The 22102-nt window shown below is 40.2% G+C and overlaps 1 protein-coding gene across 2 annotated transcripts in view; it reads right to left on the reverse strand.

The window, feature by feature from the left end:
* scube1 (signal peptide, CUB domain, EGF-like 1) overlaps positions 1–22102 on the reverse strand; it is a 274231-nt gene that overhangs the window by 13417 nt on the left and 238712 nt on the right. For both annotated transcript variants that reach the window (XM_072552384.1, XM_072552385.1), the window contains 5 exons: positions 18701–18793; positions 15352–15468; positions 10640–10798; positions 3362–3565; positions 1776–1937 (listed from right to left, as the gene is read on the reverse strand). In XM_072552384.1, the coding sequence (XP_072408485.1) occupies positions 1776–1937; positions 3362–3565; positions 10640–10798; positions 15352–15468; positions 18701–18793 (735 nt within the window). The remainder of the gene's footprint in view (positions 1–1775; positions 1938–3361; positions 3566–10639; positions 10799–15351; positions 15469–18700; positions 18794–22102) is intronic.

Here is a 22102-nt window from a genome sequence, read left to right on the forward strand (position 1 = left end):
TTCAAACTCTCACTGTTTACCTGGAGATGTGCAGCTACAATATCTCTAATGATCAATTCCAACACATTCCCACAACAGACAACAGACTAACTTGCCTATAGTTTTATGGTTTTATTGCCGTCTTCGTTGAATAAGGAGGTTATGATTGCTACTTTGCAGCTTGATGGAACCTTCCCTGAATCTAGGAAAGTTTTGGGAATTAGCATCACAGTATCTACTGCCTGTTTGTACATTCAACTTGGGTGTGGACCTGCTACTTCTTTTTGATGTCAAATCTATTACATCTAGGGGCTCCTTTCCTATTGGTGATGAGTGCAAGTTGGTCAGTGAGATGCTTGCTATTACTTTGCGAACTGGAGGCTCTAAATCCTACAGCCTCTCGGCCTGACTCTCCAGGTCACTGCCAAAGCCCACACAATGACTGGCTGCCTTTAACATGACACTGATGATGAACTTGATACAGCAATGAGCTGCAATTTGCGAGATCCCACACTCATCTCCAGTGAACACGTGAAGCCATCCTGAAGCACAGACATTCAGTGTCACCACGACCTTTAACACCACAGGCACCCTCTCTGATGAAGCTTGCCATTGATCAGGATGGCCAATGTTTAGAGCCAAAATTGAATTTCTATTTGTCATCTTTGCAATGATGCTGTCACTTTAAAAAGGTTACTTTATCCTTGTTTTTTTTTGAAGAGACATCATAAAGACAGAGGCGCCAATGAGTCCAGGTTTAAGAGGCCTTTGGGTTTTTCTTTCCATAAACAGTTTAACAATGCAAGTGGAGTGGCCAGTTCTCCCAGTTCAGGCTTTCAGGTTTTGTAAAACTGTAGCAATCACAAGATGTGCAAGTTCAGAAGAGTTGCAAGCTTCAGCAAAGAATTCCTCTGATTGTCTCTGAAATCTCTCTCTGGATGTTGGTCCCTCCTGTCTGTAAGACTTGGTATCTGATTTTACCTTTTTGCCAAGGGGTGGGTTTACAGGTTGTTACTGTATTGGAATAATTCATTAGTTAAGTTGCTGTATTGGGTTGGTTAAGTTTTCCAATAGCTACTCTGAATTCTGCTTTCTTTTGTTCGTGTTTCAAAATGGTAGTGTTAAAATAAATTCTGTTTTGCTTAAAGCTAAGTGGTTTGACCAGCTGTATCACACCTGGAATATCCACTTCACATCTGCTGTTAAAATAAGAAAAAACTAGGGTCTGGGCTACCTTCTTAAAATATTTGAGAGGAGATTGGCCTGGTCCATAATGTCTTGTTATAACTGGCGAGGCTCAGGTGCTTCAGAGCTTAACCATAAGCTTGGGAAAACTGTCGGAAATGTTAATTGCATTTTCAACAGGTTTAATTATTTTGTGAAATTGTGATGTCCTCCCAATTCACTAACCACTCTTCACAATAGATCAGATTTCTGTCCCAATATATGCCCACCCGATTTTCCTGTTTGCCTCTGATGGGGTGGGAATATTCAGGCCTATACATGCATGAAGTTCAGTGGAAGTTATAACTTTGTAATGGGAACTTATGTGATGCATTCGGCTAAAAGCTATTCCTTTTTGGGATTTGGATTAAAATCCAATTTACAAGGAGAAGCTGTACAAGTCTCCTGACTGCTAGTTACCAACATAATTAAAATGGATTTGGATACTCTGAAGAAACCACTTTACCCCATAACAATCTCAAGTCAGTCTCACTCAGAGTTTTATGAAGTCATCGTTAATTTGCTTCAGGTTTCCTGAAGGAACAACAAAGTGCAATTAGACAGGAACTCACCTCCACATTCAGACACATTCCGAGCTCCAGCTATTCCCTGCCCATCGTTGCTCGGACACGGCTCACAGGATAGCTGTCCTTTTGTGTCTTGGTAGGTTCCTGGAGGACACAGGAGACACTGCTTGTGCTCCCCACTGTAGTAGCGGCCTGTTTCACAGCTGACTGGAACAAGAAAACAAACTTCTGAGTGAGTCTGTGCATCATAGACAGCCATGTTTCACGATCGATCATCATCCTGTTACAAGCAAAAGATATCCTTGCACTGTGAGCCAGAACAATCCCAGGAATCACTGACGAACAAATCACACAAAATCAAAGAACTGCAGATATTGGAAATCCAAAACACAAACAAACATTGTTAGAGAAACTCAGCAGGTCAGGCAGCATCTGTGGAGAGGAAACAGTTAACTTTGCGGGTCTTCAGAAGGCACTATTCGGTTTGGGGGACTGGCTATTTGCTGGTGTTTGAATGAGGCCCACTGCTGGGTTTAAAAAAATATCAATTTATGATTAAAATTGTCATAATGTAGTATTTGTTTTGCTTTCATGTGGCTCATCAAAGCAACTCTAATTTATTCCAGTGGGTTTAACGTCATCTAAATTCTTCATCATCAGTAACTCGAAAGCCTGTCTGACTTGGGATCCCTTTAAAAAAATCACGAGTGTGGCCTGATCCTGAGCTGTCAGGTTAGAGACATGGTTGGGGATATGAGGATGAATAAGCATAAAAGGGGGAGTGGAGGTGTCTTTGGAAATTTTAAGGGTCATGGGAATATGAGCGGATAGGAAATGACATTAAGGGGGCATGCGGGGATGGTTGGGAAGGTGTGGGTTTGAGAGCCTTACCTTCATCATTTAAACTGGGCCAGTGTGCCACAGATGAACATTTTTGCTCCTGGCCATCACCCAACTTTGTTGACCCCAGCCCTTTCTCCGGAGAAAGGATCCCGAACTCATTCCTCCTCCCACCTCTGCAGAATTGGTATATGATTATCAGGGGCCCTTTTATAGAAGATGTGGCTGACAGCATCAGGAAGTTGCTGGACTTGATCCTGCAATCTCTTCCATGACACACTATTGGATGGTTTCAGCCTCCATTGGTTATCATTCTAATCTGGTCAACAGTCATGCTGAAAGTAAGGGAACTTAAAATCCAAAATAAGGAGAATGGTTTAAAACCAATAATTGCACAAAACGCCTTAATCACTCTTCATTTTGAAGTTCTCAAAAAACTTTTGGAAGGCCTCCTTCCACTGAGAAAAAAAATGTTAGAGATCCACTGCTCCAGCAATGGCGAAATGGCGAGCAAAACTGCATATAAATGGTTTAAAATGGGATTCGATTGATCTTTCACTGAAGATGACCTAGGCAAATCCACAAGATTTCCATCTGATGTCTTAACATCAAAGCAGCAGACCTGAATTTATTAAATAAACACAAGTGCAATTCAAAAATATCAGATACAAAGCCCTACCATGAATGCATTGACCTGGATAAACTATTTTAAACAGTAGAATTTCACAGTGCTTCTTGGTTGGATTGGAAGCTGTTCAGAATGATCAGTACGATCTTGGAATAATACTTACTACACTTGCCATCCTGGAGCACCTGGCCTGTGCTGCACGTCTCCTGATTTTCGTGTATTTTTGCTGGTTTCTGGGCAACTTCGTATTCTGTCCCAGAGAACTGAATATAGAACTGTTGTTTATTAATGGACTTCCTTAGTGTCTTAATTGCTGTCTGCAGCTTTTGCTCCATCCTCTTGCGCACACATTCCATGTTGCAAGACTCTGAAGAGAAAGGCAATGCAGAATCCTTCGTTAATGAATAGGCTAACTTGGAACTGTATCCATAAAATGTAAATGGATACAGTTTATTTATCCATTTATCAATTGGTCAACCCTAAAATAATGACTGCAATTAAACTAATAAACAATCCTGAAACCAACTAAACCAGAGGTCACATTCCCACATTGAAAGAATAAGCAGAGAGGATTTGTGACTCCAGATGTCTATGTGAAAGAGAAGCCAAGGGCTTTCTTCAAAGCTTCCTCCTTCTCCATGGGAACACCATACCTCTAACCTGGAGTTTCCACCAAATGACTGCTCAGATTTACAGTATCCTTTTGTTAGGAATGATTTATCAACCTAATCTTGCACAGCACCCAAAGACCGATTGCAGAGGTTCAGCAGAAATTTGAATGCATTACTCGTAACTGCAGGCGGGGTGAAGTAATCTTGAAGTAATCTTGTGTGGAGCATTAAGATCAGCGCAGTCAAGGTAGACTGTGCATTCCATCCAATTCTGTTCAAGTTCAAACTGTCTTTCAAAGGAAATTGGTGAAACACTTTTAAAGAAACATTTCAATGTCATGTGTAAGGAGCAAGGGAACAGGGCTGAGGGAATAGTGTCTTCCTCAATGGCTGGAATTTACATTCCCATAGCAGCTTCTGCTACATGGACTGATGTTGGGAACAGGATCCTCCTTCATGTGTTCCCGGTGCCTGGAAATCGCACCCTCAAGATCACTTTTCCCTCCTCCCCAGCTCTCAAAGCAGATTCCCAACCTCCCTTCCTCTGCCGTCTGTCTCCAGCGACAGTCTGTCTTGGGGACTGCCCTTGGCCCAAGGCATGGTCGTCAATCCCATCAGGCACTGCTGGAATGTCAGGGCTGCTGGCCTTTTGGTAGGCCAGTGACTTTCTATGGCAGCACCTCCTGTACCGAAAAAGCAGAATTCCCACTTCCAGCCTTTATATCAATGGGACCTGTCGACTGTGAAGTGACAGTACAGCAGCTGGCCTTTCCATGGATGGGATCTCACAGACAATCTAGACCCAGAGCACGTAACACCCAGCCCATAAGTACAATGAGCTGAATGTTGAATGTTTGTCATGTAAAATTGTCATGTTTCTGTTCTCAGTTGTTATTGATGGTGGTGCTGCCAGTCCAAAGTAGTGGGACGTGTGACCAAGCTGCCCATTGGATCACCAAAGTAGTTACAGCCATCTTGATGGCTGGGGTCAATTACAACAACAATGTTCTGTCTTAAATGGGACGAAGTCTGCAAGTTGCTTCTCACGAGTGTTCTCAAATAAATCTGAGATCAAGTTACATAGAGTGGGAGATATTAAGGCAGATGACCAATAACAGGGACAAAGAAAGATTTTAAGGAGTGGTTTAAAGAAGGAAAGGAACAGAGGCAGAGGGGTTTAGAGAGGGAACTCCAGAGCACAGGGACTTAAAGCATCACCATCGAAGGCGTCACAATTCAAACCCGGCAATGATAAACGACCAGAGTTGGAGCAGTAGAGATTAGTTTGTGGCTAGACAGAAGCTATAAGGAGAGGCTAGAACAATTTGAGTTGTTTTTTCTGGAGCACCGAAGGCTGAGGGGAGACTTGATAGAAGTCTATAAAATTATGATATGCATAGATAGGATTGACAGTCAGAACCTCTTTCCCAGAGTTGAAATGGAAGCATGCATGTAAGGTGAATGGGGGAAGGTTCAAGGCAGATGTGAGGGGCAAATTTTTTTTACATAGAGTGGTAGGAGTCAGGAAAGGGCTGCCAGGAGTGATGATGGTGTCAGATATGATAGCGGTGTTTAAGGGACTAGTAGATAGGACTTGAATACGCTATATTCAAGGAATGGAGGGATATGGACCAAGGACAGGCAAAGTAAATAGTGTAGTTTGGCATCATTTTCTGCACAACGTCATGGGTCAAATGGACCATTCCTGTGCTGTACTGTTCTATTTTCTAGAATGGATGCAAGAACCTGAAACACTCTAAGGTAGACGATGAGTCAGCAAGAGTAGGAAATCAGCAATTATGCGCTTCCTAGTACCATGTAAGATAGAAGCAAAATGGCTATCTGGTATACTTAGAATTGCCTGAAACAGCCCCTTTGATGATCGCTAGTTGGAACATATTAAGACTGGGTAAATTAAGTAAAGTCACCGGATCCAGAGGACCTTAGAGCGCCTGTCTGATTAGAGAGAGATGGCGGTTTAACCAAAGGGTCACCACACTTCAGGCAAGGGAGAAGTTGGGTGAAAGGGACCTTCATAGCAATCTGAGCCAGTGCAGGAATTGAACCCATGCTGTTGGCATCACTCACCAGCCACTGGAACTAATTTTGTGGTCCTGTTCAACAAGCAGATTATGATATTGAAATCCTGTGGGAATTGTTCAATGACTTTGAATGAGCCAAATTTTTCAAGCATTAATAGTCAATGTTTCTAAAATCATCTCCTTCATTCCAGATAGCAATCCAGCAAATTGTCGTTGGGTGTTCTCCACAACTTGTATTTTATTGCAACATTTAAACAAGATCGATTCTGATGAACATGGGCTGTCAAACATCAAGCAAAATGGAGCAGTTTTGGTATTTCTGAACTCCTAGTATCTGCAGGCAGCCAGTAATTTCTATGCATTCAAATTAAAGAGTAAAAATCAAGGACTGCTCCATTGTAGTTTTCCAAGAGTTTGTAAATGGGAAGTTCCACACGAGCTTGGTAAGTGCTTCTAGCTTGTATTCCCAAATAAATGGTCTGTATACTCCATACCAGGAAACACTTTACATCAGTGCAACCACACATTTTAGCTTTCATACTTTCTTGTGAAGAATCCCACACCTCTTACGGTATATGTAAGAATGCTGAAATCACAAAATCTTTTACTTAGGTTAGCTATTTCTTGACATGGATAGACACGTCTTTTCAAATGATTGATAGCAATATAAAAATTTAGATTATTTTGTCATGATCCCATTGCTCTGTGCTCCACACAAATTAGTTCAGTTGTTATAAAGATAAAGAAGGTATGACATCTTAGACCAATGCACTGCATGATAAAGTCTGGCTTTCCTCAACATTGAGTTTTCATACTTTATCTTTTCTGTGTTTATATAGTTTCCTACTGTGCCAATAGAGGGAGTTAGAGATCTGTGTTACTAACTGAACCATTCCTCTGAGTTATCAGTTGAAATTCATTTGGACATCCCTGCTTAGGACTCTAATTACTCTGTCAAACAAAAATGCAGAGCCTATAAATCCTTTACAATCGGTTATGAGTTCACAATGAGTTTATGTAATGAAAAGACAGGTATTGTTTCAAATGAGCATATTTTATTTCTAAATCAAAATTTATTTTCAAGACTACACTTTTTTCACATTCTCCTTCTTTCTCATTTTCTATTTTTTCTAAAAACAAACTAAACGTTAGCTGAATTTTCCTGTCCTAAACCTCTTTTTTTTGCCAATTAGCTCTATTTTGGTCGCAGGTGAATTTAGAAGCACAAAGAGTGAATGAGCCACTTTGCAGGTCACAAAAATGGTTTCTCAGAAACATACACCAGTTGTAATCTGTGGTTTTATTTAATTGAAATTGGGTTTTATCCTGACTTTAATTGGCAAGATAGATCTATTAACACATACATGTTTCAACCAGCCTGAATCAAATTCATAGCTCATCATTGTTTAGGGAAAGCTGCTGTAAAAGGAAACTAAAACTAAAAAGAAATATTATTGCTCCTACTCATGGTAATTGGACTAAATCATGCAAAACAGCAATATGACCTGCAGTTCTAGCAAAGCAGCAGCCTTGCTCTGAAGTATAGTAAGACACTGGATATATTTGGGCTAAGCTTGAGGTATCCACTTATATTTCACCAAATGTGAAGGTAATGTCCATGTGCTAACAGTAATGTATCCAATAGGTTATGTAAATCTGTTGAGCAAAACATGAACAGACGATACATATTTGCCAATTACCATGACATAGTTGTGCAACACAGGAAATAGGTTAATATATAACGTTAAGATAATGTGAACTCCAGATAATTTAACAATTGAAGAAGGTGGGCTGACCACCACAGCTCTGAGGCATTAAGGACCAAAATGTTCATTTTGTTGGGACTTTTCACCCTCCACTTCTTTGTGAACAGATTACACTATGATTACATGGACCGAGTTCATTTCCCTGTGAAAACTGATGCTCCTTTGACACTGACAGCATTGATTTTACCTTTCTAAATAGTCTCATGAATCTTTGATATGCAACAATCCTGAATAAATAATATTGCAAGTGTTAAAATATGAGCAAAAATATGGTTAGCTGATTGAATAATATTAGCCTCAATTAACTGCTGCCTTGTAGACAGATTTGATTGTAAAACCTGTTTAGTGATTTCTTTAAAGAACTTTTGAAAAAAACTGCAAGTTGATCCCAACCATGTGAAAAAAAAGGTTTTCAAGAATGGTTCTGGGGATGGACGCTTTCAGTTACATGGAAAAAACTGGAGGGCCTGGTGGGTACAGTAAGCAATGCAGGGAATAGGGCTGGCTAAATTACCCTTGCAGAACTCACACAGACACAATGGCCTGACTGGCCTCCTTTGGGCAATAATCATTCGACGATTCCATTCTCCTCTACCTATTGGGATTCCATGAACTGTCTTTGCTGTGACAGAATCCATCAGGCCACAGAACTAAATCTGTGATGGACGAAACTCCTTGCATTAATTCATTGGAACAGGTCCAAACAAAAAGTCTTGCAGCATGGTTAGACTTAACTGAAAATCCACTTTTGTTTAAATTCACCATGCAAATTACATTTTACTGCAGGCAGTGAGGAAAAGAGCAGAAAACATGAAACTTCTCTTTGCTGTCCACTTCACACATGTTTGCAAAAGGAAAAATGTAAAAGACCGGGCTCGAGGTAGGGCCTTTAGGACAAAGGAGTATAAGGTCACCAGAGCAGCTGGGAGGAAGCAAAGAGAAAAGGTTTGATCGACGATTTAATGTGACAGAAATGAGTGGGGAGAGAGGCTCATGCAATGAACAAAATTACTCTTGAGCGGAACTTGTTCCTCAAAGCTTGGCCTTTCAGTGGAGAAAGGTATCATTATGGTGCCTGCTCCAGGCTGAAATCTAGGAGCTCTATCTCGTCATCTCAAGATTTTGACATTTGAAAAGAGTGCTCTTCTTTAAAAAAACCTGCAGATAGCTTTTAAATAGCACTTTGAAAGGTTTGTGAGTGACTGCTTTCCGGTGTACAGTGAACCATCTGGTGATCACACACGAGACCCCATTTTCCATGATGGACTTTCCATCCTTAACAAAATGTTAAGGAGGAACACAAAGATTAGTCTTTTGGTCGATAGACATCAGACAATTCCATCGTTGTTCACCTTGTTTCCAAATTACGTTTCATTGATTGTTATAAATTACAAATCTTCATGTCCAGCCAGTGTTCTGAATGTTTCACTAGACTAGCTTGTTATGTGTAAGCAAAATGAGACATTGTGTGCAAGGGTTTTTGTGGAAAATCAGGTTACACAGAATTACATTTTTTTGGCCTTAAATATTTCAACCACGTGCCTACAGCAAAAGAGACAAAGTGAATATAATTGGAAATCTCAGAGATATGTAAACCCGATAATATTCGTGTAAGTGTAAGGCTGTGGAATGAAATACATTTAGGGAGAAGAACAGCATCCATGTGTGGTGAAGAGGGAGCATAGGAAAAGTATTGCCTTATAGAAGAAATTAGAGGTGCACTGAAATTTTGAAGGATTCCAGGCCTGGAGGAGATTTACGTAAGTTATGGAGAGGTGAAGGCATAAGATTAGGAACAGGATGAGGTCCTTCAGCCCTTTGAGCCAGCACCATCATTCAGTAGGATTGTGGCTGATCTGTTAGTCCTCACTTATATTTTCATGCAGGATTTGAAAATCAAGATGAGAGTATTAAAGTCGAGTGCAGGTCACCAAGAACAATGCTGACAGGTGGTTAGAACTCAGTGCAAACCACAAGAGCAGCAGGAGTTTAGTGGCCTTGAGTTTAGAAGGATATAATTGCCAAAATACATTTCCAACTTACTTGCAGCAACCAGATTCAAACTTCTGTATCTTTTAAAAGTGCTTTTTGTATTTTATGGCAATGATGTACGAAAAATGTCAATTTATTGCCTTCCGTTTTTGAAAAACGTACAGCTTGTAGATAAAAACTGAAAGAACTGCAGACGCTGTAAATCTGAAACAAAAACAGAAGTTGCTGGAAAAGGTCAGCAGGTCTGGTAGCACCTGTGGAGAGAAATCAGAGTTAACGTTTCGGGTCCGGTGACCCTTCCTCAGAACTCAGAACCTTCTGAGTCACTGTTTCCCTGCTGCAGATGCTGCCAGACCTGCTGAGCTTTTCCAGCAATTTCTGTTTTTGTTTCAGCTTGTAGGCTTGTAGGGAAATAAAGCCTAAGAGCAATTCTTTCATTTTAATCGATTTCACATTTATTTGAAAGTTTCTCCAATGAATGTCCATCTGTTATGTCACAAAAGTATCTTGTTATAAGGAATTCTCCAGGAGTCTTTGAGCAGTTTGACAGTAAGGGACGTACAACTTAAACTGGAGATGCTCCTGAGCTATTGGACATTGGCTCACACAGTCAGTACCTTGCTAGAGCTGGGAGAACAAAACCTATGAATACTGATGGACCGCTGAAAAATCCTGTGATTCACCTATTCTGCCCTATATAACAGCAGACATTTTTGTGCTTCACATTGTATACACTACCTACCCCCAACCAAAGTTATTTTATCTCCTTAAGAGGGGTGAAAATCCCAAAAAAATTCTCAAGCTGATGATTCTTCCACTGGGGGGAAATAAACTACTGGGTCTCCTTGGCTGAGAACTAATGCTTCTTAAATTCATAATTTTGCTGCATAAATAAGGAAACACTTTGAACAAAGTCTATATCTGAGCTGGCTTTCCCCATCATATTTAACAATATTTACACCATGAGCCAGTGGAGCCTGGCAGCATCACCCACTACTGAAGAAGCTGACCAGCTTAAGCAATTACTAACCTGTCACTTCCTCAGACTTCATCTCAACCTCGAACTCCGCTGTAATGTGTGACACCTCCTTCGACGGTGACTTGCGTCCACGCCTCCTCTTTTTGGAAGAATCGCACTTTAGATTCACAAAGGTCACGTGACAGTTATCCGTGCATGGGAAGTGACCTCCTTTTGTGTAAAAGGGAATTGAAGTGATAACGAAAGGAGGTAATGCAAAACAAAAAGCAACAGCATCTTCATGACAAAATGTAATAAAGAGGCAATGCATACAACTTTAAATTTATAAACCAAAGCCAGGTTTATAATACTGATGTCAGTGAACTTATCACAGTCTTTTGACAGATTGTTTTTAAGAGCAAAAGGTCTCTGAAGAAGCAACGATGTGAAATCTAAAATCTATTTACATAAATCAAATATCACATTGGATTCAGATATAATATCGTGTATGATGATGTTTGATTTGTAACCGAATCCAAATGTACAAGTTAAGTATGTTCCATATTAGCAATAAATTAAACTTTTTTTCTGAATTTATACTAGTATATATACTTGAAACTTTTGAAAAGAATATTGGTGATTTTTTTTCATGTTTACGTAAGATTAAAGCTATGACTACAGACTACAAACCTTTGTTTTCTTCATCCTTTACTGAATATGATACTGGAATGGGGATTCACAACGGAGAATCTCAGGCAACTAAAATTAGCTTCAGGGTTTAGCTCAGCTAGGTACATGAATAAAGCTATGCACTACCACAATATATTACTCAATATCTAAAGTGCTGTGCATACTTCCCATTGGTGCCATACTTGAGGTCTTTCTGATCATAACTCCCATTTCATGGCAGGAGTAATTTTGCATTGTTGGTTCATAGCAACTAGAAAGTAGACTAAGAATGCTTTAAACTGTTTTCACGCAGACTAGGCTCTCATTCTGTAAGGTTCAATTTGACCCCTATCACAAGTCTTCTCTAGTTCCGTCATCTTCAAGTAAAATTCTATAGTATTTTTGCTCAGTCAACGGAAGACATAAGTAAATTCATCATTTGCCATGAAATATACATTAGTAAAAACTGCCTGGCATGGTGAAGGGAGAGTGAAACTACAATCATTGGTCTCAAATTTATTTAAAACCAAAATCATTATTGCTTTCATGACAACCTCGGAGCATGCTTCTTGGCTGCAACGTCTGAGCTCGGATGAGTTTTCAGTACAATTTCAGTACAACCTGGTGATATTTATGTGCACTACGTCCTTTCAATGCAATGTAAACAGCTTGGCATAGACAAGATGATACCTTACTTATTGACTCTGGCAGAAGGTATAGCAACAGAGATAGTTGTACTGGTAATGCACAGCCGGTCAGGCAACATTCCTGATGAAGGGTTTATGCTCGAAACATTGATTCTCCTGCTCCTCAGATGCTGTGCATTTTCAAGCCACACTCTTTGACTCTGATATCCAGCACCTGCAGTCCTCACATTCTCCTCAGACAGGTACTGCATAATGTTGACCACAGATGCCAAGACACAGCTATTTAGAGTTATAGAGTCATAGAGATGTACAGCACGGAAACAGACCCTTCGGTCCAACCTGTCCATGCCGACCAGATATCACAATCCAATCTAGTCCCACCTGCCAGCACTTGGCCCATATCCCTCCAAACCCTTCCTATTCATATACCCATCAGATGCCTTTTAAATGTTGTAATTGTACCAGCCTTCACCACTTCCTCTGGCAGCTCATTCCATACACATTACATCCTCTGAGTGAAAATGTTGCCTCTTAGGTCTCTTTTATATCTTTTCCCTTTCACCATAAACCGATGTCCTCTCGTTCTGGACTCCCCACCCCAGGGAAAAGACTGTGTCTATTTATCCTATCCACGCCTCTCATGATTTTATAAACTTCTAGAAGGTCACCCCCAGCCTCCGACGCTCCAGGGAAAACAGGCCCAGCCTTTTCAACCTCTCCTTATAACTCAAATCGTCCAACCCTGGCAACATCCTTGTAAATCTTTTCTGAACCCTTTCAAGTTTCACAACTTCTTTCTGATAGGAATGAGACCAGAATTGCACGCAATATTCCAACAGTGGCCTAACCAATATCTTGGACAGCCGCAACATGACCTCCCAACTCCAATACTCAATACTCTGACCAATAAAAGAAAGCAAATCAAACGCCGCCTTCACTATCCTATTTACCTGTGACTCCACTTTCAAGGAGCTATGAACCTGCACGCCAAGGCCTCTTTATTCAGCAACACTCCTGAGGACCTTACCATTAAGTGTATAGCTTTGCTTTCCCAAAATGCAGCACCTCGTATTTATCTGAATTAAACTCCATCTGCCACTTCTCAGCCCATTGGCCCATCTAGTCCAGATCCTGTTGTAATCTGAGGTAACCCTCTTCGCTGTCCAATACACCTCCAATTTTGGTGTCATTTGCAAACTTACTAACTATACCTCTTATCCTCACATCCAAATCATTTATATAAATGACGAAAAGTAGTGGACTTAGCTCCAATCCTTGTGGCACTCCATTGGTCACAGGCCTCCAGTCTGAAAAACAACCCTCCACCACTACCCTCTGTCTTCTACCTTTGAGCCAGTTCTGTATCCAAATGGCGAGTTCTCCCTGGATTCCATGAGATCTAACCTTGCTCACCAGTCTCCCATGGGGAATCTTATTGAAGTCCACATAGATCACATCTACTGTTCTGCCTCATCAATCCTCTTTGTTACTTCTTCAAAAAACTCAATCAAGTTTGTGAGACATGATTTCCCACACATTAAGCCATGTTGACTATCCCCAATCAGTTCTTGCCTTTCCAAATAGATATACATCCTGTCCCTCAGGATTCCCTCCAACAACTTGCCCACCACCAACGTGAGGCTCATTGGTCTATAGTTCCCTGGCTTGTCCTTACCACCCTTCTTAAACAGTGGCACTACATTAGCCAACCTCCAGTCTTCCATCACCTCACCTATGACTATCGATGATACAAATATATCACTAAGAGGCCCAGCAATTACTTCCCTAGCTTCCCACAGAGCTCTGTGGTAAACCTGATCAGGTCCTGGGGATTTATCCATTTTTATGCATTTCAAGACACCCAACACTTCCTCCTCTGTAATATACTTGTAATATAATATTTCTAATCTCTTAACTCAGCAACAGGGTTGCTATTCCTCTCCATGGATGTTTTCACATTGTTCCTCCCCTACCAAACCACTTAAACTATCGCACTGCACAATAGTGAACTAAATCACCACACTGATTTGGGATCTTTCAGTAACTCTTAAAACTGAAGGCTGTTTAAAGTTGTACTTTAAAAAGTTCATGCTCGTTATTATTTTTGACATGACGTTGCTCAGCCTCAGGGACTGTACGTACAAATTCTCCCGATGAATGAAGCACTGGCATACAATCAACACCCATGGATCAAGGCCGAGGTGACCCATTTCTCTCTTGGAGAAACTAATCTCTTCAGAGATTGAACAGTGTACCATTAAATAAGATCACTTAATTTTCAAATGATAACTGAAGCCTTGGTGACTTTCTCAAAACTATCTTCCCCTTTCGTGGCATCATGCAAAGAAAGCGATTCTCTCTAACCTCACAATCTGCTGTGATTCTACTCATGAAGGTGATCCGTTGGCCTGTACTCATTATGTCTGTTGTCTCATCAGTAGGCAAAACCCCCAAATCAGCTCCTGATCTTCCGTATTTTTCAATGTCATGCATGATGAAACAAGCAAACTCCCTGAAATAATGTAGTAATGTAGCCAGTAAGGCGGCAGTCACAATAATGCGCTTCACAAACTCTCCCTCTGAAACAGGTCTACATTTTTTTGCATTGAGTTCATTCATTATATAACTGACCTGAGTAGCGCAGTCCTTTCTCTGCCTTGTGAAGTATAAAAGCTGCGCATCCAAATTCCTTTCATATTCACTGACTTCATCAGCACACATGTGCCCTTGAAAGTCTTCATGTTTAATGGGCTTTGTGCTGTAATGCTGTTCCAGATTGGCTTTTCTCATGACAGAGACTGCTTTTCTACAAATCAGGCACATAATCCTGCATTTCACCTCCACTCAAAAAGGAGTCATTTGTCAATTTTTCATAAGAAATTCAATGCTCCAGGTTTCTTTTTGTGTTAAGGGGCCATTTTTGTGGTAGACCTTCTGAGATAGACCTCTGTTCGTGTTTCTCTGCTGGTGGATCAGGGGCTTCTCTCCCCTGGTGTGCTTTTTCTCACTCTTCACTCCTCACTGCCAGCATTATCACGCGGCCTCTACAGATATGCTTCCCACATTCTTAAGCTGCTCCCTGTGATGTGCAGTGCTGCTGAGGGTTGATGCGGCACTTGCTCCAGGATGCTGCCTGGGGCCAGTGGGCCAGGTTCAGATTCTACATGCAGACTGGAGCTTCCCCACCTTCTGTTCTAGACATAATCAAAAGCCAGCAGGGCTGAGTAGCAAGCCCGTAGTGGAAGATTATAACAGGGCTATAATCCTCACTTGCCATGGCCAGAGTTCCTGGTGAAGATGCCACGTTAGCTGAACTTATCAACTCTTAGAATTGATCTTGTAGAATCTCAATGACAGAGATATCTTAAATTATAAACCAAGATCAATGCATTACTGCGTATGGCTAAAAATTGTTTGACTTGAGAGTACAGACATGACTTGACCACAATTAATACAAGACTGTATTACCTGATATAGATTGTTTCAGACTATCCTTAATCTTTTCCTTATTACGTGGTCGTAGGTGGCATTTAGCGTCCTTAATCTTGAATCTAGCTTTTTGTTTTATTGGCGGTGCTAAAGGATCTGAAACAAAGAATGTATGTTTTCAGTACCATGAGGCCACAAGTTTAAATTAACATGCTTTGATTGAATTGTGTGATTAGTATAAAGCTTTGTTGTTCCACAGCATTGTGCATGTGTCAACACACATATAGCAACATCAGTCTATTCCTTAACTCCCATGCATAGAAACATGAGAAGTAGTGTGCTTGAGAATGTGAATGGAGATGAAAGTAGGAATTATGGCTTTCAACACGATGTACTAATTCTTGGAGAAAATGGCCTCAGCAGCAGAGGATTAAAAGTACAAAGAATATCTGTGACAATCTGTGTAAGTCAGGAACAAATAGAATCATACATTCCATCAGAGAAACCAGCCAGTATAACAGATCATGGTACCTGTGCCATTAAGTTCCTCTCTAGCTATCTAAAAAAATCACCTCAGAGAGCGAGCAAGTGAGGAGTGAGCTCCCCACTGCCGGCCAACAGAGGGTCTGCAGGCAGAGGATCAGCTCATTTGGCACATGTCGGTATCAATGCCTCAGAAGACATCTGCAGCTTTTTGAACCTTCCGAGGAAGCTCCATCCGCTGGTTTTCTGCCTCTGTGCAGAAGGAGAGAAAGTGGAGCTGACAGCATAATAGGTTGTGTGTGAAGGACTGAAATATAAACACTTGTAGATGGTGACTATGAGGTGATGCAAACGGTTGGGGGGTGTTGGTGACCTGTGTTGGTTGCTCGGATGAAACATTGAGGTGTTGCCCGGAATGAGAGGACTGACTCATGCAGCAAAATCCCTGAGCACTCTCATGCTGGAAAATGCTGGTCAAGTCAGAGTTCCCTTTGAACCACATGGTGTATAGCAATGTTACAATCAGAAATGTGCCATACTATACACCAAGGGGCTGCACACAACAACTATACAATATTTAGTATGAATTTTGGGGACAACCTTTCCATTCCTCTGACTGACAAAACTACTTGGATCAAAGTACAAGTTCAGCTCTCTTGACCACTGCTGACGTCCATTTCACTGGAATTCCTTCCTTTGAGGGCTTCAGTATGCCACCCCCTCTGACTGTCCAGGCAACATGGAAGTGGGATGCTAAAGAGCCATAGCAACGCCCACTGACTAAACATACAGATTTCCTACCTGTGATCAGTCTCTATATTGTAAACTTGTCTGTCCTGTTAGGTTACACTAATGTAGAATCATAGATATTTACAGTACAGAGGAGGCCATTCAGTCCATTGTACAGCTTATCAACAAAAATCTAACTACTGTCATAGAGATGTACAGCATGGAAACAGACTCTTCAGTCCAACTCGTCCATGCGGACCAGATATCCTAAATTAATCTTGTCCCATTTTCCAGCACTTGGCTCATATCCCTCTAAGCCCTTCATATTCATTTCCTCTGGAACCTCATTCCATACACACATCACCCTCTGTTGCCCCTTCGGTTTCTTTTAAATCTTTCCTTTCTTACCTTAAACCTGTGCCCTCTAGTTTTGGACTCCCCTACCCTGGGGAAAAGACCTTGTCTATTTACCTTATTCGTGCCTCTCATAATTTTATAAACTTCTAGAAGGTCACCCCTCAGCCTCTGACAGTCTGCGAAAACAGCCCCAGCTTATTCAGCCTCTCCCTGTAGTTCAAAACCGCCAACTCTGGCAACATCCTTACATATCTTTTCTGAACCCTTTCAAGTTTAATTACATCTTTCCTATAGCAGGGAGACTAGAATTTAACACAGTATTCCAAAGGTGGCCTAACCAATGTCCTGTACGACTGCAACATGACCTCCCAACTCCTATACTCAATGCACCGACCAATAAAGGCAAACTCCTCCTTCACAATCCTGTCTACTCCACTTTCAAGGAACCTGCATTCTTTAGGTGTCTGTTCAGCAACACTCCCCAGAGTTTTGCTAATAAGGTAAGGTTACCTATCTTATAGTCCATAGCATGGAGACTATGACAACATGTGAATATTGAAGTAGTACTGGAAATTTGAAAGAGTTTCCGATTTAACGTCCCTTTCAGGCAGAGGGATCAGCACTACCACCACCCTCTGAGTGAACAAAATGTCTCATCAACTTTCCTCTTTCTATTCCATCTCTTACTTTAAATCTATGCCCCCTGGTTATTGACCTCTCTACTAATAGTAAATGTGCCTTCCCATCTAACTAACCTGTGCCATTCAGTCTTATAGATCACTATCAGGATCCCCTCTACATTTTTTGCTCTCAGGAAAACAACCCCAACTTATCCAATTGTTCCTCAACAGTATAGATCCTCTAGCTGAGGCAGCATTACATCCGTATGTGCAAAATTGACTTTGGTTTGCTCAGGCATTTGAATTTCTCAAGCATTTGTATGTAGCACGTCTTGTTACTTATTCTATATCACTATAAAATTAGTAAACTCATAGTGGAGGAAATGCCACAGATTCCACTCCAAACCTCTTCAGCATGCTTTTCACATTGTTTAAAACCTACTTTCTCATTCAAGTTCACTCAAACATTCTCACTGCGTCTGAGGCCATTACATTATCTAAGCTGGAGCAATTTCAATTTCCAGCCACGCTTCTGAATACCAACGGTCCCCAGACAGAACTAACTTCTACCACAGAGTGAGAATGTAGAATCACAATAGGTCAAATATAAACTCTACAGATCTCTCATGTTCCTGGTAGCTGTAAAAGGATTAAGCCTATCCATGCATCATGTAAACACTGTTTTAATCAAATTTATTGTTTCAGTGTCATGAATTAACACACAACTGTATAAACAATTAGAATAGTCATTAAGGATTTCAGAAGAGCTTTGCATATTGATAAAATGAAGATGGGGAGGGAACTAAGGAACCAGTATTCTTTGAACATCAAGCTCCAAATATTTGGGAATTGGGAACAGTGAAGCGTTGGTGCCAATACAGAGGACGTGTAACATTTTGCATCTAATACTGAGACAAGTGCATTTTTACTCTCATCAAAAAGGCTGAGGGATAATGGAGATAATACAGGCCACTTTAATTCTGTGGTAATTGTTTTCCAGTCCTAAAACCAAATAAAAGTACAAATAAAAGTTTCCATTTCAATCTGTTGAAGCTGATAGGCTAGGACTGAGAAACAGAATTATTTCAGCCTATTCAGAGGAGCACATAAGGTTAATTGAGACTGATGAATGAAATTTTAGTTTCTCAGAGGACCGCCAGGATTTTTTCTTTTAGACCAGTCTGGTTTGAGATGCTTACCTGCACAGTTAGGTAGGCTTGCATTTCGCTTTTGTGAGGATTTTGTTGGTTGTATTGGAACTCCACAGCTAAACGTATAGCTGTTTTCAGAATCTGAATGAAGAAAAAAGTTCTAGGTTAGGGAAAAACTTGAAAAATAATGAAAAGCTCTTTGTTGAAGCAAATGAATAAATGAAACTTGAACTTTATTTACCTTTCTGATTCAGTAAGTTTACTTGCTATTTGCCATACAACCGTTCTGCTCAATGTAACCCATAAAATGTTGCCTTACATAATTCTCCAACAAGAAGGGACCTCAAGGTGACACTTGGTCTAATTGTTCACGAGAAGAATGACATAATTTTGTTACCTTTGCATTGCCTCTGATATAGATTCACTTGTTGACTTTCCAGGTGGTACTGCAAGATAAGGAGAGTGGACTTCCCATATTACCGTAACCAATTATAACTTATCCACCAATATTTTCATTGTGATTTTGCCTGGGTCCTAATAATGAGAGGCAGTTACATTTAGTTTACACTAGCTGCAACATGGAGCCCCTTTGGATGCCTTTACATTAATAACCACCAATCTATCAGTCAAATCTGCTCTTGACCTCAAATTCAGCTGCTCAAGAAGGCAGAGGGATTTTTGTGCTCTATTCCAGTTTTTCCAAAATTAATTTGATTCTGAGTCTTAGGAAAAGCAACTTGTATTGATGTTGTTTTTCATGACCATAGGACATCTCAGGTGATGTAATATTGAAAATACAGGAACCAGAAATTCTACAAGTAAAATTTGTTTTGTAATGGCGATGAAGGGATAAATATTGACTGCGATACTTTAGATAAATCCTTTGTTGTTCTTCAAAATATATAAGATCTTTTACGTCCATCTAAGCAGCAGATAGAAGTCTCAATTTACCATCTCAGTTGAAAGATAGCACCTCCAATCGTCCGGCACTGCCTTAATGCTGTGTTGGAGTGTTGTCTTTTGTTTTTACTGAAGTCCTTAAAAGAGATATGCTTCCAGGACTGAGAAACTCAGATGAGAATGCTGCTGACTGAGCCACAGCTAATACATCATGGGGGATGTAGGCCAACTCTAAGCATCTTCAGCATACATCAACAGTAATGTCTTCCTGTAGACTGAACAGTCATCACTTTGAAGGATTCTCTCAGATAAATGAGGAAGTAATCTTTCAGTCTTTTAGATAATTTTACAAAGAGTTTAATAAAAATTGGGATATTCACCTGGTATTAAATATAGAAATTAAAACATAAACAACATTTAAATAAAAATTGGAAACCTAGAATATCATAATGTGATGTTCCACAAACATAAACAGAAATAGAGGGGGTATTCAGAGGTAATGATGTTGCAAATAAAAGATAATTGAACCTACATTAAGGCACAACCTTTGGAGGGGGTATATAAAAAGGTTTTGTACAATGATTGGAAGTTGATGTCAATTCAGAGATTTCACTACTGTGATGAAGAAGAAAACTGAAAATTAAGCCACTACTAATACCAACTCCCTCTCCACCTTCCCTTGCCACCACAAGAGGTGTAAAACCGGTGCCCACACCTCCACCCTCATCTCCATCCAAGGCCCCAAAGGATCTTTCCACAACTAGAGAGATTTTCCTGCGCATCCACCCACCTCACCTACTGTGTCCGTTGCTCTTGATGTGGTCCAGCACCACACTTTTCGACTACAACCAATGGTCTTATTGCTTTTATTCAACAATAATACCCTATTTCCATTCTCAATTTCACTTGGTTGGGTCAATATCCTCACACTGCACCATTGCCCCAGCAGGTAAACTTTAATTTTTAATTCAAGTTGTATAATTGAAATTGCATTGTTGGAAAGAGCGGTGGAAACAGATTCAATGGTAACTGTCAAAGTGGAATTGGATATACTTTTAAATGGAAAACATTGCAGACCCATGATGCAAGAACAGGGGAGTCAGACCAATAGAAAACTCTTTCAAACAACTGGTCCAGACAATTGAGCCAAACAGCCTCTGTTTGTATAAGATAATTTTAAATACATGACTGAACAAAACACTATTGATTATTAATCATAACTGTTGGGAAACCTGTCACCATACCGGAAAATACCATCTACTTAAAGGAAATCTAAACATGTAGCAGAATATTTTTTATTAGAATTTTCTGTTTTGATTTGATCTTGCTGCAACCTTTATTGCAACCTGCAAAGATCATGAGCCCCTTTAATTACCTTGATAATCTCAACAAGTTTAATGAACAAGTTTGATAGTATTTCAATCCCATTTAAAGTTCCACTCAAGTGCAGCAAGTCAGCAAACACGTTGAATTTTTATCAAATATGTTTATATAGGGATGTATACTAATATTCCGCTGCATTCATGTAGCTTCTAATATATGGATGACTTGGCTGGTAATGTAACTGACTTACCACAGATGAGCAAATGACATTTTTTGGTTATTCTGTTAAAACAAAAGCAAGCTGGCTACCAGTGGAGTCTTTAATGATTTATGAATACATGGCTGATTCAAATCAATGGGGTGAATTCCTACTTCAACTTACACTTGGAGAGGTTGGCCCAGATTTTCAAAGAGATGCGAAGTTTTGCAGGACCCAGTTTGGGCAGAACCTCAATTTGGAAGTTCCACTCCCTTTTGCACAGGTGGGGAAAAGAAGGTTGGACATGACTCCTATGAAGGAAACCCAAACTCAGAAAGGTTATGAAATTCCAACGTTGGGCTTGAATAGACCAAGGTGTTATTATAGCAAGGGCCTCAACCCATACTGTGAAAGTAACCATTTTCTCTAGTAGTCTTAAATGCTCTTGGAAGTCTGTAGAACTGTTAAGCTGTGAAGTTATTTAAGTATCTATCACTTCAAATGTTTACAAAGCTTGCCTGTGACAGTGAGAGGTTTAAAAAACACTAACTGTGAAGTTATTTAAATCTTCAACTCCTGTAAAATTTTCAAAACTAGGCAGTGTCAATGAGTATTGAAAGAATCTGGTCTAGTCAATAAAATAGTTGTGTGTTGACATTATCTGAAAGGGAATCATTACATAATTATCTCTTGAAGGCATTCCAAGTTCACAGTTTGATTACACCTCAAAGAGGTTGTGAACGGATTAGCTGTCCTTGATGTGAGGTTAGGCATACAAGTCTGTTTGTTTTTTAAATAAGGAATGAACTCCTTGAGGGAATTTAAAAGTTTTGATTGGGCTTTCATTATTGCCTCTTCCCCGCTTTAGCAAAAGATGTAATAATATTAAACAATTCTTTTATTTTATCTCAACATGGACCCTAAGGTCTGTGTGGTGAATATCAAGGGCATTGGCATGGAGGATGGAAAGGAAAATCTGCTGTGGGGTGGAGCAAACTTGAAAGGTTTTAGGGATCTTTGAAGTCAGG

Source organism: Chiloscyllium punctatum, chromosome 32 (genome assembly GCF_047496795.1).
Source record: "Chiloscyllium punctatum isolate Juve2018m chromosome 32, sChiPun1.3, whole genome shotgun sequence".
In the NCBI taxonomy this organism is placed as follows: Eukaryota; Metazoa; Chordata; class Chondrichthyes; order Orectolobiformes; family Hemiscylliidae; genus Chiloscyllium; species Chiloscyllium punctatum.